This window comes from Protopterus annectens, chromosome 10.part0, assembly GCF_019279795.1.
Source record: "Protopterus annectens isolate FY-2018-M chromosome 10.part0, PAN1.0, whole genome shotgun sequence".
Taxonomy (NCBI): Eukaryota; Metazoa; Chordata; order Ceratodontiformes; family Protopteridae; genus Protopterus; species Protopterus annectens.
The window spans coordinates 1762751016-1762769606 of NC_056744.1; the positions used below are offsets into that span (position 1 = coordinate 1762751016).

General features: G+C 41.9%; 1 protein-coding gene across 5 annotated transcripts in view; it reads right to left on the bottom strand.

Moving 5' to 3' along the window:
* The window catches only part of LOC122813996 (clathrin heavy chain 1-like), a 139110-nt gene that overhangs the window by 65681 nt on the left and 54838 nt on the right, over window positions 1–18591 (bottom strand). For all 5 annotated transcript variants that reach the window (XM_044086572.1, XM_044086574.1, XM_044086573.1 and 2 more), the window contains one exon: window positions 215–364. In XM_044086572.1, coding sequence (XP_043942507.1) covers window positions 215–364 — 150 coding nt within the window. The remainder of the gene's footprint in view (window positions 1–214; window positions 365–18591) is intronic.

An 18591-nucleotide genomic window follows, 5' to 3' on the forward strand; every position in this document is an offset into this window, starting at 1 on the left:
TTTTGATGATATTGTTATATTAAATGATCACATTTAACATAATGTGGAATATGGATATTTGCCTGCATTTCCTTCTTGTTATGGCAACTTTTAGGTGGGTATAAGAAAGTAAGAGCAACTACATGGGGAGAAGAACATGATATGGCTGCTCTGGTCCTTCACCATATCCCTCCATCAAAACAGTATATACTATTTTTCTTCATCTTATGCTCACCTTTTATATTCCAATGATAAACATCTCCAGATGTGATGACAGCCAGTGTGTCAGAATCAAGCCAAATCCAGAAGGTGATCCTTTGCCAGAAATCATACTGTCTGTAGAGATTTTTCTTTTCAACGTCATAAATCTGTGTTACGCTTCCCGCTTAAAAATGGAAACAAAAAAAGGGACACATTTTGTCAACAAAATGTATGCCAAAATGCAAACTAACTTTAAACTCTTCACAAAGTACTTTATCTATGTTATGGTCACTATCGGATTTCCATTTTTTATTATGCAGTTACTGACATTTCTTCTGATGAGTGGACAAGTTCAGGAGCCCTCCTGGCACACCTTGTATTTTTCTAGCAGCCAGACCAGAATGAGGGTGTGGATTGTTCAAGAATACTAGACAGCTCAGAATGGGAATGTGGACTGGTCAGTAGTTACCACAGAAGGACAAAAATGGGACAGGAAGTTTGGTCAGGCTTACATAGTGATAAAGTAGTCCATTTATTACCCGAATTGGTACTTACTGATCCATTTAGCCCATTTCAAAAATGGCCTTAGCCCCGATAAGTAATAGAGGCCTGCAGACAGCAGCACAACAAAAGTTTGACATTTTACACAATACTTCATAAAGAGATGCACAAAACCCTGTACCTGGGAACAAAGGAGTAAAGCACTTATTACATCCCAAATGACCCAGTTTGGAGTAGTACTCCATATGCTGCCAGAAAGAACTAGATGGAGATGAATGGGAATAAGCATCCTGGAGGAAGGACAGCAGTGTGATCCCAGTGCAAGAGTGTTACTTTGGAGAAGGCCTAAGACTGCAGTGCCATACAAACAAAGACCAAACACAGAAGCATTCACTTGGATATTACACCAGTCACCAGCAGATAAAGTGCAAAGTAAAAATCCCCACTCAGACCGGTTGGTAGCAGTCTGTTGCCCCCATTGCCAATTTTATGAGGCAAATCCCACTGAAGAGAAAAAAGCTGAAATTGAAAAGCAGCGGAAGATGTAAGTGTGTTATAAGTTTTACAGAAGTTATTCCGCAGTCCCAGATGGGGAGATTAAAGTTATACAGTACTTTTCTAATTGTAAAGGAAGACTGACATTATGTTGGTGACAGTTGTTGACAGGATGACCGTTTTATTTTTAGTGGCACACGTGATCGATTATTTGAGCTATGGCTCACTCCTACAAGATTCATCAGGGTAGTTCATAGGTTCATACTAGGCTATCTGCCCTAGGGCATTTATAAGCCTATCCAGAATGTGTTTGACTTTCGCCACCCATTTTAAATTTATTTTGCTATGCCCTTTTTCGAGGTTAGTATACTGTGCCTCTGTCTAACAGTGACACAGAAGTGATACCCGGGGTAAACCTACGATCTCCCATCCACTCATCAAGATTCCTCTTGAAGAGAGTCAATGAGGGACTCTGCCTAACCTGGACTGGGATTTTATTCCAGAGTGAAGGGAGCCTCTGGGTTATGAATCTGTCCCTCCAGCATGTCCTATTTATTTCAGTGCTGAGGTTCAAGTCTCTCGAGCGCTTAGCTCGATGGGATTTGGATTTTCTGAGGTGCAGCATGTCCATTAATTCCGGGTTGGACATGGCTTTATACGTCGGGCACAGATCGCCTCTAAACAGGCGGTATGCCACTGAGTAGAGCTGGAGTTTCTTTAACCGGGCAGCATATGGCATCTGTTTGAGCCCTTTGATCCTCTTGGTGAGGTACTTTTGGGGTTTTTCCAGTGGTTGCAGGTGTCTGGTAAGGTACATCCCAAAAGGGGCATTGTACTCAATTATGGGCCTGATGAGGGATGAGTAAAGAGGCACGATGACCTCCCCTGATCTAGATGTGAATCCCTTCATGATTAGGTGGGCTATATAAAATGTTCTTCTAACCACTTTGGCCACGTGGTTGTCAAATGAGAGATTGCTATCATCTTGCGTCCCCAGGTCCCTAATTACTACTTCTGTACTTAATGTACTTCATGGATTACCACCTATGTGGTAATTTGTGGGCACTTTGTTTTTGCCAAAGGGGATGACTATACACTTTTTGGCATTTAGCTTGAGGCCATGGCTCTGGCACCAGTTGTCTTGTTTCTATGAGGCCCTTTTGGAGGATGCTTGTGTCGGCTGGAGAGTCGATTATGGCGCCCAGTTTGCAGTCATCTGTGAACTTGGTCAGCCACAGTCCTTCCGTGTTGGCCTGTACCTCCGAGAAATATATACCGAACAAGAGAGGTCCCAGGACTGAGCCTTGTGGGGAAACCACTTGTAACTGGTTTGGAGTCTGACATGGCTCCAGCAATTCTAACCATGTGGGTTCTGTCCTTGAGCCAGTTTGCAATCCATCTAGTGACATAGGGGTTTATATTTAAGCTGGTGAGCTTATCTATAATGCCTGAGTGGGGTATTGTATCGGAGGCTTTTGCGAGGTCCAGATAGGCAGTGTGGACCACCTTCCCCTCGTCAATGGTCTTGGTGTCTGTTTCAAAGAAATCAACCAGGTTTAAGAGGCAGGATCTGCCCTTAACAAAGCCGAACTGGGTAGGATCCAGTGTCTGTAGGTCCCCAATATCTTTATCTATGAGGTCCATGATGATCCTTTCCATAGCTTTGCAGACCAGGCTAATCAGGCTTATGGGGCGATAGTTTCCAGGATCCGTTGAGGTACCACCTTTATGGAGAGGGACCACTGTTGCTGTACGCCACTCTTTGGGCACATATCCTGTAGTAAGGCTGAGATTGAACAGTAGTTTTATGTTTGGGTTCAGCTCTTCTTGGAGTTCATGTAGGATGCAGCCCGGGACACCGTCTGGTCCCATTGATGCTGTGTTTTTTGCTTTGGAGAGGGCAGCTCTTACCTGAGCATCTGAGATGTCAGGGGGGCAGCATTCTGCTGGGATAGATATTTGCCCTTTTGGTGGGGAGGGGGGGGGAGTTTGCGCTGAACCTGTCAGCTAGGATGTTGGCAATGTCTGTGGGTTCGGTGTATTTTTTGTCATTTTGTATGCTTTTCTGTCAGCTGTCCCCGATTTTGTCTTAAAACTTTGCTCTGTCCTTTCTAATATCTTCTTAAACTGGTGATTGTGAGAAAAGGTGGTGGGTTGCGCTTAATGGTTTCAGTTATTGGAGTTGTAGTTTTGTTTTTATTTAGCAAATATATATTCGCTTAAATTGTTTTATTTTTGTCAGTAATATTAGTACTATTTTAAAGAGTGTACCTGAGAATTTGTGGATTTGTTATAAATGTTTAAAAGCTATGTTTGCATTATAGGTGGAAGAGCAGTAGAACAGTATTCAGAGGTTGGGAGGGTGGCCTAATGGTTAAGGTGTTTGCCTAACAAACACAAGGTGTGGGGTTTGAGTCTCATAAGGGATAATTGGCTAGGCTTAAAATGGCTCGCAAGGGCAGTTAGCTTAGTACTAATCTATGAACCTATGAACCTAAGAGAGAGGAGCCTTTCCAACAGGTAAGTGGGATGCACTGGCCACAGAGAGAATGAAAGTTCTGTAGGTCACCAAATGTATCTCAGTGGTCAGAATGCGAAGGAGACAAATTATGCAAGACATTTCCTGTAGCAAGTTCTTATTGTGTTGGTTAGCATCTGCCTTATTGCTGTATGGCCTTAATACTTATTTAACAGGATGTGGTTGCCATTCATACTGAAGATGTGTAACACGACAGGAGTGAAATGCAACATTCAAAGAAATACATTGCGAAGTTACACTATGGTATTCAGAAAAAGGCTACATTATAAATACTGGCTTCATCAGAAATAAAGACATAAATTAAATTCCCTTATTTAATGTACAGCCATCTTTATAGGAAAACTTTAAGTATTCTCTTTCAGCAAGCCCTTTAATCCTTCAAACATTAAAAGGTAGTGAAGTCCACAAGCTGATCATTCTTGAGGAGTGAAAGCAAGGCACTCAGGTGCTTCAGTCAAAAAAAAAATGCTTTGCTTGTTTTGTAGACCTCCAGGTATAAAATGCCTTAATTTAATATGTATGTGAATCCTGTAGAAATTATGTGTGTATATTTCTATATTATGATTATCCAAATCAAACCTCCCTCACCATCATTTCTTCTTTGGGTAAAATACCTACAGCCCCATTCATTCCCCTAGAAGTGAGGGCTGAGCTGGCCATGATGCCATAACCTGCTTGGGGGGCTGGCTTTTCTGCTTAAGCTCCAACTTCACAGTACATGCCCAGCAACATGCTGTGGAGTTTTGCATGCAGCAAGTATCAAGAGGGCATGTCACTCACTTTCAGAAGTGACATAACTCAAGACCACTCTGCCCCCCCTTGAAGCCACCACTCACTTGTGGTCCCCGGTCTCCACAAAGGATTCTACCTGCTGTGATCATGTGCTCTGTTACCCTTCCCATGAAGAGAAGTACAACCTCATTCCTCCTTGCTTCACCCCTGTACCAGTCGGTGCCTGCACCTCTAATCAAACTTGAGGCACCTGGCTCTTAGTCAGGACTTTATACTGGTTCAGCATAGAAGCTGGAGCGATCTTCTTTCAATACATAACACAGTAGTGACATGTCTGGATACAGCAGCCCCAAGACATCTTATCATAGGGGAGACAGTCCCATTTGCTCATTAAGCCCATAGTTACAAGTGTTTAGGACTCTACAGACACCCTGGACTGATTTTACATATGTGCAAAATATAAGCATAGCTGTACCTACTCTTGTTCAAGACAGTTATGAGATTCAGAATTCTTACTTCTGTGCTACGCTCATGATCTCCTTTGTATAGATGTCAAATAGTAGATCCAGTTGGAGTTTACGTGTGCGCACACACGTGCACTACTTCGAAGTTAGTACCATCTGCAGAAGCTCACGGTTTGTGGACAGGGTGGCACTCTGATGACTATGGCTATGACCTTAATAAAGCTTACTACCAGTAAGCGAGAAATTAAATATTTTTTTTTTGCAGTCAGTTGAGAACTCAAGTGTCACTTCACACTAATGCTAACACAACTGCATAAAGAACAAACCAGCATGAAATGGAGCATCTAATTAACAAAAGCTGGGAATAAAACATTTAAGTCACAGATATGAGTGTAGCATTTGATAGATGCGCCAACCATACTGGATTCCCAACCACTCGGTACATTTATTCATAAAGGAATGGAGATGCAATCATTTTAATTTTAAAAATGTTGCCTTGTGAAGACCTTCATAACATTTACAAGTCTCAAGCTTGGCAACCTTTCTTTAAAGCTGCTTGGGAAAAATATTGTGAAATTTAGCCCCAAGGCAAATTACAGTGCTAGCTGAATGCCTTCAGACTGATTCACAATATAAAGTTATTCCATGAATTCAAAGGTTAATTTGCAGTAGATATTGTGATAGGTCTTCTGTTGACTAAATAGTGAGTCTGATTAAATTGTTTTGTATTACACTTGGGCAGAATAACTGAAGCTCAACATGTATCGAACGGCTTAAATTGAAAATGCAGTTCAAAGTCGCTCTTGTGGGGGGCTGCAACCCCCGCTAATTATATATATATCAAGTCAGAGATCACACTACAATGGGGAAAGGGCAAATTTTGCGACCTTCACTGTACCGCGATCTCGCAAATCATACTTCGATGAACGGCATTTTTGATATTAAAGTTGTTCGATTAACATCCTTTTCGATGCTATGATATAGACCCGCATTATTTGGATCCCAAAAATATATACTTTTCCTAACTTTTTCAGAAAATTCAGTCTAGTAGCTTATTATGGGCGGCGCAGTGGTGCAGCGGTTAGCATTGTTGCCTCACAGCAAGAGGTTCTCCAGTTCTATTCTCAGCTGGGGTGCATTCTGTACAGAGTCTGCATGACCTCCCTGTGTTCCCCTGGGTTTCTTCTGGGTGCTCCCATTTCCTCCCACACTCCAAAGACATGCAGTAGGTGGATTGGACACTAAAATTGGCCCGAGGTGTGTGTGTGGTACACCCTCAGAGGCGTGTTGGGTGCCAGGCTAGCAACCAGCACCCATAAAAAAACAACCATTACAGAAATGTGTTAGACAGGCACACATTAATGATGTGCTGAATGGCACATACGGAACAGAGAGAGAGAGAAGCTTATTATGCATCTAATCTCCTCTACATTCTTGCATGTGGATGGAAGAAATATTCCCGTGCCACTCAAATTGCAAAAGAGAAAACCTCAGGGAAAAAGGAAGGAAAATCTCAAGACACAATAACTAGAAAATTACCTTGCAATGGCCTGTGTTCATGTACAGATTATAAAACTGGTTTCTAATAGAACTCTTAGGGGCTGTGTCATGCCCTGCCCTGAACTTGTATTTGACGTTTAAAAACATTTCATCACAGAGCTCAGTTATACAGACTGGGGTACTTTTCAGCACATTCAGTTCTTATGATTGCTGAAGTCAGGAATTAGGATCAGAGTGTAAATTGAAGGGAGGATGAAAAACAGCTTTGTGACAAGAGAACACGGCACACACACCAAAACCAAAAGTAATACATATGTCAACTGGGAGAGTTTTACTGCAAGTCTGTCAAGGCAGAACATGTGACACATTATTAGAACTGAACAGCACAGTGTGTTGCAACAATACCTTGTATTCAAATCCCACCCAACCCCACCCAAAACAGTCTGCCTTTTGCTTTTTCTGTAAACTGCAATCATATTTTGTTAATAAAAAAAATCCAGACACACCCAATTTAACCTCCATGACAGCTGCACACTGGTAGTCTGGCCAGTAAAATTCTCAGCACTAATACTGAAATGCTTATTTTCTTAGTGTCAAAGTAGCAAATCTATTTACAAAATGCCCAGTGTGGTTGTTCTTTATAATTTTAAGTGCAAAAAATGCCAGTACAACTCTTGTATTGTCCTAGCCCACACAAATCCGGAATTATTTAAAATTAACTGATGAGGCTGACTTCTAGTTGCCCTCGTCTCTACTTGCAATGGGGGGGGGGGGGGGGGCAAACTAGAGAGAATGTGCATCATTGTCCATGATCTTAGCAAAATCTGTTTTATTGCTGGCTTTCATGAAAAACAGTGCTGTAATGTCAGTAGCAAGTATAGTACACACATACCAGGGTTAGGAAAATAGTATAAAGTGAGCTGTAGTGGTTATGGGGGTGGGGTCAAGGTAACAGAAGAGAGAAGATTCCACTATTATATAGTGAAGCTACACTTATCAAAAGCTTCTTCAGGACAAAAGTGAAAAGCCAAAAGCTTTGCAGAGCAACCCCCATTGCCATACACTAACTAAATGGTCAGAGAACCAGAGTGAAATGGAAACTTTGCAACAATTCCCTGCGAATTCATTCAAGTAACTTTTGACATAAAATTGGCTTTAGCCACAATTATGTAGAGCGGCACACTAAAATTCTATTAGATTAAAAGAACTACCTACACCACTGAAGGGTGTAGCCCTTGTCTCTCTCTTCCCTGCTCGCTCCTGTGTCCCACCCATAAAGACTACATTTCCCGACTTTGTCTCCAGCAACCCTGGTCTCTCAGAATGCTCTGCTCCATTTAAAACCCTACCCGGGAAACGGCACTTTCCTTTTCCTAATGGCTCTCCCATACCGTCCCAGCTGCAGCAGTTCTGGTGGACTAAAAGCCGTTTTTCTATACAGTTCCTCTCATTGTATGCCATGCACTAAGGTAATCCCTTAGCACTATTATTTACTGCAACCAAACTAATGTGTTGAACCTGCCTGAATAACTGATATTTCTAAAGTATATGTCTATCATATAATCAAACTGTGCATGTGTGTACAAGTATGACTAGCAGAGGACTCTGAACCAGAGCGGAACAACTGTGCACTCTGTATGTATGATACTGTTATGTACATTTGGTTACGGTTATAAATGATCTTAATAGAACAGTGAATCACGGCTAAATGATTATACAGCCATTTCTGCATACCCTTGTAATAAGGCTGTATGTTTGTAAAAGGCAGTAAATCCACTATTTCGTCCCCTCATTGTTGGTGATACCCACATCTGTGCATCGGCATGGGCTATAGATATATATATATCTTTGTTTTAGTGTACTTGCGTGATGGTTATAGCTATAGTTACAGATCTTGCTTTCAGACTAGCCCAAAGGCTCACGCATTGTTACATATATATCTTTGTTTTAGTGTACTTACGTGATGGTTATAGCTATAGTTACAGATCTTGCTTTCAGACTAGCCCAAAGGCTCACGCATTGTTACTGCAATCAGTGCTTACACTGCTAGTCGCAGTCTATGGTCTGTTGCATAACAAAACCTTGAAACAGTTCTCTAGGTGACCAACTGCTGTGTTGCATATTTCGGTACACGTGTAACTGTGTGCAAGTATTTAGAGACCAGTATTCGCTTAAATATGCTAAACTGTATTAATATGATGTTTAACAGTGTGCAAGTATCTTGACAGTATTTGCTTAATTGTGCTGAACTGCATTAATGCAGTGTATTAAGCATAAAGTTTGAATGTAGAATCCAGAGTCACATCACTTTATGGTATCTTAACTTCCTTACTTGTTAACTGCTACTTTCACGTTGTGGGTTCAGTCAGTGAGCCAGTTGGCAACCCATCTTGTAACATAAGGATCAATAGCAAAAACAGCTTAGAAACCGGCAAACACTCCATACCGATACATTAACTACTCTTTCAACACCTAGTATCCTCGTCACACCAATCAAACTTCTTTAATATAGACCGTGCCTATTGTCTAGCCCCAAACAACTTTTCATTCAAGTAAAAGACTGGCAAAAAATTGGCTTTAACCACAATTATGTGGAGCGACACACTCTAAATTCTATTAGAACTCCCTGCTGGTCCCCCTAGCTCTTAGTGCTGCTACTTTACTTTAACTACTGATTGTTGGCCCTCACTAACGCTCAGGGACTTTGCTTCCCTACCCCCATTCCCACCCACCCCCACTTCACTTACATTTAATCCAACATTTAGCTCCATCTCCCACTTACTCTTATCAAATACCTACTCACTTACCAACCCTTTCACCTCATCCAGTAGTTTACAGCCCAAACAACCTTATCCACTCTACCTACTTAAATACAAAATGCTTCAACTAAAAGGTAGCCATATTCTACTCACTTAACTTTAGTTGGCTAATACTATTAAACATATAAACATATACCACCTCCTGCAATTCAACACCAATCTATATCCAAATACTCAGACATCCCCAGCCCATAAAGGCAAACACCCAAACAGCTTTTCAAACATATCTGCTAGCCTGACTATTACCAATACTTTGTAAAACGGTGAATAATCAAATCACTCATTAATATCTACTCCCAAACCAAGTCTGAATCTTCTAAAAACACCATTAAAAAACCACCACCAACACTCTCCTTACTTCAACAATCTAAATCAATGCGGCAACATCCACCTCAAACCTGGACCCCCACAAAAACCACACTCCACTCCAGACAAAAAGCCCCTAAAAAAGATATTAGTCACCTTAAACATCTGCAGTTTATGCAACAAAATAAAATAATTTTGGGCATGGCTAACACATTACTCCCCAGACTTAGTCGCAGTTACTGAAACCTGGCTAAAGTCACATATCAAAGAGACAGAACTCCTCCCAGACTATAATACAGTAAGAAGGACAGATAAGAAGGACAGAATCAACAAAAACAGGTGGTATTGCCATAATCTATCCTAAAAATATACTATCCTTCCATCCCCTAAAGATATTCCCACCTTTGGTAGTGCAGAAATTCTCATTGCATTACTAAAACTCAACAGCCATAAAATAACTTTTGTATCATAACAGTCTATATTTCCCCAGGCCAAAATATCCCAGTACTGGAAAACAAACATTCTCTTTGGTATCCAAAAATATCTCCAGTGAAACAGTAATCATGGGAGATGTCACTATCAATTGGCTAAACCTTTCCACAGACTCAACAGCTCATAGTATCCAACTTCATGGTTTTACAGTTAATCACATTACCTACTAGAATACATAATAACCCAAGCTCAGGCTTCAACTGGATCCTGGTCTCTGACCCTCTCAAATATTGCAACTCCAACACCCTACCTAACTCACTCAGTAACCATCTCCCTGCTTATACCCATAGAACCACCTCCCAAATACAGAAAACCCACACTTACAAGACATCCAGAAACCTAACAAAGTTTAACCAGGAACTATACAACAGCTTATTAAAAGCAATCAGCTGGACCCCATTAAAAACTTTACCTTTAGAGGAGGCGGTCAACCACTTAAATAAAACTTTCCTAGCCTAGATACATTTAATGACTTGGCCCATCTCAGAACTAAAAGAGAATCTAACCATGCACCTTGTTTAACCAAAATCAACCAAACAAATATTACTAAATAGAGAGAGCCCAGAATGAACAGATAAACAGGCAACTACGTACTACAGCTAAAAAAATAATGCTGGTAAGAAAAAATACTTTTCCCAGCAACTAACCAACCATAAAAACAACCCAGAAACATTTTTTGAAAACTATAAAACCATACTCACTGCAGGATCCACACAAAACCCTAACCCAAATGTAAATAAGACACCATCCGAAATAGCTAATATGTTCAATTCCAACTTCATTGATAGCATCACTTCACTAATCACAAACCTTAACCATTCTACCATTCTACAACTCCTAACAATCTCGAAACCTCACATAACTCCAACCAAGATCCAGCAATTCCTCCTCTTTTCAACCTGCTCCCACTTCACTAATTCGTAAATGTTTTCTCAAACTTAAACCATGCTCATGTTCCTCAGACAGCCTTCCACCAGAATACTTAAACTTGCTACAGACTCCATTGCCTTTCCAGTTAGCATCCTTATTAACAGGTCCATCTCCAATTCCTATGCCCCAATCCTCTGGAAAAAATATCTGTCATAGCCCCTTTACACAAAGGGGGGAAATCCACTGAATTTACAAACGACAGACCCATCTCCATCCTCTAACCACTTTCCAAACTACTCGAAAAATGTATACATATTCAATTACTTAACCACCCCACCCTTAATAATCTACTTACATCCACCCAGCATGGCTTCAGGCCATCCCACAGTACCATAACAGCTCTGATGTCTTTCACAGACCTAGTTAATAAGTCTAGGGATTCCAACCTACACACATCCTTTACACCTACACACATCCTTTATAGCGTTAGACCTGTCAAAGGCCTTTAACATGGTCTCACAGAAAATACTCCAGCAACTAACAGCAGTAGGTTGCTGACCAATCTCCACACAATGGTTTAGTAGTTACTTAACCAGTAGACAATAGTGTGTAAAACGGCAAGGCTGCCTATCAATACCAAACCAATAAAACAGTAGTTCCACAGGGGTCCATCCTGGGACCCATCTTCTTTAATATATTCATTAATAACCTTCACACAACCTGTCATAGCACTAATTCAGTACTCTGATTCAACTACTATCACCTCCTCTGACAATATCCCCGATCTACTGAAATAAGCACAGAGCACATTTACCTCCATAGAGTCATGGCTAAACACACAACTATTGCTTAGCCCTAACAAAACCAAACTAAATTTTTTTTCTCCCAGAATCAACATATAATTCAAAATATACTCCCATAACAATGCAGAGACTGAAATTGTTACTAATGCCAAATGGAGTCATCATAGGCAATAAGCTCTCGTATGACCAACACATTCTTAATGCCATAAAAAAACTCACTTCAAACTAGGAACTCTCTACAGACAAAAATCTACATGGACCCAAGCTGGCAAATAACTAGCTTATCCCCTCCCTTCTCTATGGTGTGTCTGCATTCACTAACCTGCAGGCCTCTCTGAAAACTAAACTTCAGTCTCATTACTAAAATTGCAAAATTCGCCACTAATTCATCCTACCATACCCATCACTGCAACGCTCTCAAGGAACTAAATTGGCTGGAATTCCCCCATTACCTCGATTACCTACAACTAACTATGGCATATAAATAATATACAAGTCTGATAGCTGCGCAGTCATGACATCCTCCACACCTGCTGTCCCCAGTCGTAAGACATCCTGCACACCTACTGTCCCACTTAATCTCCACTCAAATAATAAGCAACTTCTAGGCTTCTACAAACCTAAAAAGAGCCAAGTGTCTCTGTTCTTATGCCATAGCTAAACTCTGGAACAACCTCCCAAACAACATTATGAGAATTTAACAGCCCATAAATTTCAAGGTTGCTCTAAAGAACTAACTCTACAACTCTTGGACCTGTCCTTGCCAAACTCACACCCCTTCGCCCCCCCACACCACACCACTTCCTTGCCACCTTTCCTTAAACATCCCACCAGCCTTCCTACTTCAACTGTCAAGACACTACCCACCCACCACATATATACCCTTCATACCCTTCCTCCCATCCACCACATATATACCCTTCATACCCTTCCTCCCATCTATTGTACTTCACGTATCCATCTCTTCTACTATTTAATCCTTTTCCCCACAAATCCCTACCAGACATTTTCTGTTTTTCATTATTTCACTGTATAATATATACTTGTAAGATAAATACCCTGTAATCTGATATATTGAAATATTGTATTCTCTAAACTTTGATTGCATCTTTAAACTTTCATATGCTTAAGCTGGCAGACTTCGTGATGGGTGACCTAATAATATGAGAGTTGATTTGTGGACCTTAGCTGCAGCCACAAAAAAGCAAAGGAGGAAAGATTTTGATGAACTTAAATAAAGGAAGAGAGAGAGAGAGAGAGAGAGAGAGAGAGAGAGAGAGAGAGAGAATGAATCTTGGGTCAATGTGTGTGCTCCATAAACTAGAAGCAGGCCTCTGGACTTCAGAAGGATAGATCCCTATGGAAAAAAAAATAGGGCAATGCATCTGAAAAGCTGTTTACTTTTGTGCTCTTCATATGTAATACTTATCACAATGGCTCAAAAGCACAAGATTCTGCCATCCGGGAATAGTACAGCTAACGCATGCCTTTCTCCATGTTCATAATTGGCACTACTAGCAGTCGGAAAGATCCTGAACACTACATCTTACTGAAATGAGGAGAGGGAGAAACAGTTTGCTCAAATAAGTGTTCTGCTGCTCATCTGTGGTACTACTGTAATGCTGGTGTACAAGAACATTGCATGCCCATCACCAGGGATTAGTACATCTCTTAGACTGTTCTACCGGACATTTTTAACATTACTGCATGCCACCATCAGGAAAAGACAGTTTCTTCCCCTCATCAGTTACTCTGTTATGGAACACCACCAGAGCATTATCTGCTACTGTGAGGTAGTAAACAAGGCTGCCACGCTAATGTTAATATAATCAATGTCTTTCTTACAAATAAAGATGAGGTAGTAAACAGGGCTGCCACGCTAATGTTAATATAATCAATATCTTTCTTACAAATAAAGATGGTCCCAAAACGTTACACTGTGCTGTATGGGAGCAGCTCTGCAGTGCTGCTAGGGCACTATATGCAACCATCAGGCAATCAAGGACACTGCCATTAATTAGAATACCCGACCCTCAGCGGCCCTGTCCAATCAATGCTCATTAATCAGATTGATACCAGACTTGCAGTAGCACTGTAAGACCATTGCTCCTTTGCATTAGTGGCACTATAGTGAGACTGAAACACTGCATGTTACAAAAGTTGAACTGGTGTTGTGCCCTTGGTAAAAATCTCAAATTATAGCTATGCGATAGGTGCTCTTACCATCCATGATGCTGCCACATATCAGAATGGTGCCATAGCTCAGCAATCTGATAGGCACCATTAGTGCCAGGTGTCCGAATTGTGCCAAAATGCAGCCAACTGACTGATTCATTAATGCCAGGTATCTGAATGGTGTCATAGTACAGCAAACTGATTGGGTTCTATTAGTACCAGGTGTCAGAATGATGCCAAGCATAGCGAAATGATTGGTTTATATTAGTGCCAAGTGTCAGAATGGTGCCATAGTACCAGCTGTCTGAATGATGCTACAACACCGTTATCAAACTTGCCTCTAATCATTAGTGCCACATGTCACAGTTGTGCCGGGCAGCAGCTGTTTAATAGGTACTCACACTTTGCTGCAGTTCATTTCAGTGCAGGTCAGCAATTGGTACTGAGAATGCTTGCTTATTTAGGTTCATAGGTGTGTCCTAGACTAATGGCCGTAGAGCCTTTAGAAGCCTAGCCCACAGGATTTCCCTGGCATCGTGCCAACCGGCCTTAGTTCCCAGTGCCTTTGTCGAGGAAAGCCACTGGAGTGATCCCCGGGGTGAATTTTCTATTTCCCATCCACTCATCAAGATTTCTCTTGAAGAGGGCCAGTGAGGTGCTCTGTTTGACATGTATGGCAAGTCTATTCCATAACATGGGCAGTCTCTGGGTTATGAACCTGTCCCTCCAGCATGTTCTGTTGATTGTGGTAATGAGGTTTGAGATCTCTGAAGCATGTGGTGTGGAGGGCTTGGAATTTCTTTAGATGTAGCATTTCTAACAGTGCTGGATCAGACATGGCTTTGTAAGTCAAGCAGAGATTGCCTCCAAGTAGGCGATATGAGACAGGGAATAGTTGGAGTTTTTTCAGTCTGTCCATACAGGACAAGTGTTATGATTGGCCTAATGAGGGAAGAGTAGAGGGAGACAATGACTTCCTTCTTCCTGGATGTAAATCCCTTAGTAATGAGATGTGCCACATAGGGCTTTCTGACCACAGTGGCAATGTGGTGGTCAAAAGAGAGGTTACTGTCAACCTGTGTTCCCAGATCTCCAAAGGATCCACTTTGAATCATCGAATGTTCAGAACATAGACGTTCTGATAATAGAGACCAGAACATTGATGTTCAGAACATCGAAGGTTCAAAATGAACCAAACAAAAAAAAAAAAAAAAAAAAAAAAAAACTATTTCATGCACAGGGGCTTTGGCCCCCAGCCCCTCACACCCCCCCCTACTTTAATATTCCAACTCTGAGATCGCACTACAGTGGGGTAAGGGAATCTCCCATTTACCGCTATATGCGGTAGCGCTAAATGGGAGATTTCCCGTACCCTGCCTGCAATGCCAACACTCAGATGACACACACACACACACACACACACAACATGCAGGGCACCTTGCTGCCCTGCATACACATCCAAAATTCTACAATTTTACTTACCTGGCACTTCCACTTTAAACCTTCGATGTTCTGGTCTTGTTGATCAGAATTTCGATGTTTTGAACATTCGATGATTCAAAGTGGAACCCTTATAACACCTTCTGTGTTCAATGAACTACCATCAATGTGGTAATTCATGGGAACCAGGTTTTTCCCAAAGGGAATGAAGACACATTTTTTGCCATTGGGCTTAAGACCACGATTCTGACACCACTCGGTCTCAGTGAGGCCTTTATGTAGGATGTAAACTTGGAGAATTAATAATGGCTCCCGACTTGCAATCGTCTGCGAACTTTGTCAGACAGAGTCCCTTCGTGTTGGCCTGGACTTCAGATAAGTAGTTACCAAATAGGAGAGGACCCACGACCGAACCCTGTGGGACTCTACTCATGACTGGTCGGCAGTCTGATGTCGAGTCAGCTACTCTCACACTGTGGGTTCTGTGAGCCAGTTTGCAACCCACCTAGTGATATAGGGGTTGATGCCTAGACTTAGTGAGTTTTTTTATTATTCCCGAGTGGGGAATGGTATCAAAGTCCTTGGCCAGATCAAGGTAGGCTGTATGAACCACCTTGCCTTCATCCACAGCTCTGGTGACTGACTCAAAGAAGTCGACCAGGTTGAGCAGGCATGATCTCCACTTCACAAAAACAAACTGTGTGGGATCCAAGGTTTGGACATTCCCTATATCCTTATTTATTAGGTCCATGATGATGCTTTCCATAGCTTTGCATATCAGACTAGTCAGGTTAATGGGACGATAATTCCCAGGGTCTATAGGTGCTCCTTCTTTATGGAGAGACAAGATGATCAGCTTTAACAATTGGCTTAATGTCTGGTGTCATTCAAAGGGGATCCAGTGTCTGTCTGCCTGGGATGATGGAAACCATCCAGGTGCAACTAACCATAGGCAAAAACTTCTACAAATTTGTAGCATGCTACAGGCCACCCTCTCAAACTCAGGACCCCACACAGCCTGCTGACACTGGAGGGTATAAATGTATCTATCTCCAAACACCATCATGGGAGACTTCAACTACCCGAATATAGACTGGGAACGATTACCAAGCCCTAACTTTCTAGCCCAAGGTTCCTGGGTTCATAAATTCCAAAATGCCAAATGAATGCTGGCTAGTTACTGTTCCCACCTATATGAGAAATATCTCATTACAAACATGGGACAAAATGCTCCAAAAACGAGTATATCCCTCATTGGTGAGATCAGATCTAGATCTCCTCATAATAATCTCACTCACTTCCCAACGCCCACCCCAAGACACAAAAAGACCATAAGAAAGAACTTCTCTAAAACCTCACTTCTAACTTCTGGTACATTTTAAGACTGGTGTGGTAGAGGAAGGCCCCTGACAAAGAGGAAACCACAACACAAATGCCTTCTGGAACACTACAAATGCCCAACACCTCCAGGACTGCATGGATCAAAAGGACTCTTCCACAAACAAGACTCTTTTCATTCTCTGTGGACCCCAGCCTGGTGGACCCCAGCCATTAACAAACTTTACAATAAGAGACAATAAGAGGAAAAAGCTAGAACAAAATCAATAAAAAAAATAAAAAAAAAATAAAAAATCTTAAAAAATAAAAAAATAATGAAAGCACTCATAAAAACAAGCTGAGAGAAAAAATAAGGAATCTATGGACATAAGGAAGGAGGATGCTCAGAATCAGCTATATGCTCAGAATTAGTCCAAAATGATACAAAAAAATATCCAAAACAGACATTGAAAACATACCCGGACATCTCAAATGCGCAGGGTGAAGCTGCTCTCTAAAGCAAAAAACAGCATCAATGGGACCGATGGTGTCCCCCCCTGCTGTGTGCTAAAGCTAAATGAGGAATTAAACCCGCTTTTAATGCGGCAGTGTTTAATCTCAGCCTTACCCAGGATACGTGTGGCGTCACGGCTACTGTGGCTGTGGTCCCACTCATTGGTGGCGCCTCTCACCCCACCCTGCTCTACCCCATAAGCTAATTACCTAGTCTGGCCAAAAAGCTATGGAGGGATCATACTGAGCTCATAAAACAAGATAGGGGGACTTGAAGATTGGACATTGGACCCGACCCAGTTTAGGGAGGCAGTTTGCTTTTTCACTTGAAGAGACTTCTTTTCGAACTTGGCCGACTTCTTCAGCCAGTCACCAGTCCATACAGCCTACCTTGACCTTGCAAACATTTTGACAGGCTTCACTGGTGAAGAAAAACTCGGTACTGTAGTAAAAATATTGTAGTCACAAGATGGGTTCAAATGTCAACCCCATAAACCACAAGGGTTGAGTTGAACAGCTTGCTGACAGAAACCCACATCTCTAGGAGTGTCTGGTGTCCCTAGACTCCTTCGGTCCCTTCCCTGGAAGTCTTCTGCTCCTTGGTCTCAGCTCCAATTGGAGGACTTTGGCTGACAAAGACAGGCCAATGACAGACTGACTTGAAGGACAAAGTTTGATGCCATCGGACTGGATATCCTTCCAGAAGGGACTCGACAAACAGATAGCTGGTGCCAGAGCCGGGGCCACCGGAAAGTTGCCCAAAAAAATGTATGAGTCATGCCCTTCCGAGAAAAAAGCCGTACCCACATAAACTACAAGGAAAAACCGCACCTAAAGGTTATAAGGATATAGGGGCAATCCAGGGGACCTAGAGCCTGTCTTTTTGGGGACCCACATTTTTTTTGAGTGGTTGAAAAGACCTTACTACATTGCAACCTGATCATGAAGGAGACCTGTCCAGATCTAGTAGGATCAATTGTTCCCCTGTATCTTCCTGTCATATGCTGCCAGATTGAAGAAACTCCAGCTCTATTCAGTCGCATACCGTCTGCTCAGAGGTGACATGTGCCTGATACAAGGCCATGTCCAACCCGAATTAATGGATGCTCACCTGCAAAACCAAAAAAACACAAAACCACCAAAACCCAAAGCTAATAAAAACCTTAGCACGGATATAAATAGACATGACTGGCTGGAGGATAGATTTAGAGAGAAGAGACTCCCCTGATGCTGAATAATAAATGGTCCATGTGAGGCAGAGCTCGCTCTGACTCTTTTGTTAGAGAAATCTAGACCTGTGGATGGAGATCGTGGGTTTAATCAATCATCTCTCACTGCTGGACAGAGAGGCACACAACAACATGGGCACACCTTAGGGCAGATAGCCTAGTATAAACCTATGAACCTATGAACCTATGAGAGGGATGACTGTAGCAGTGCACCAT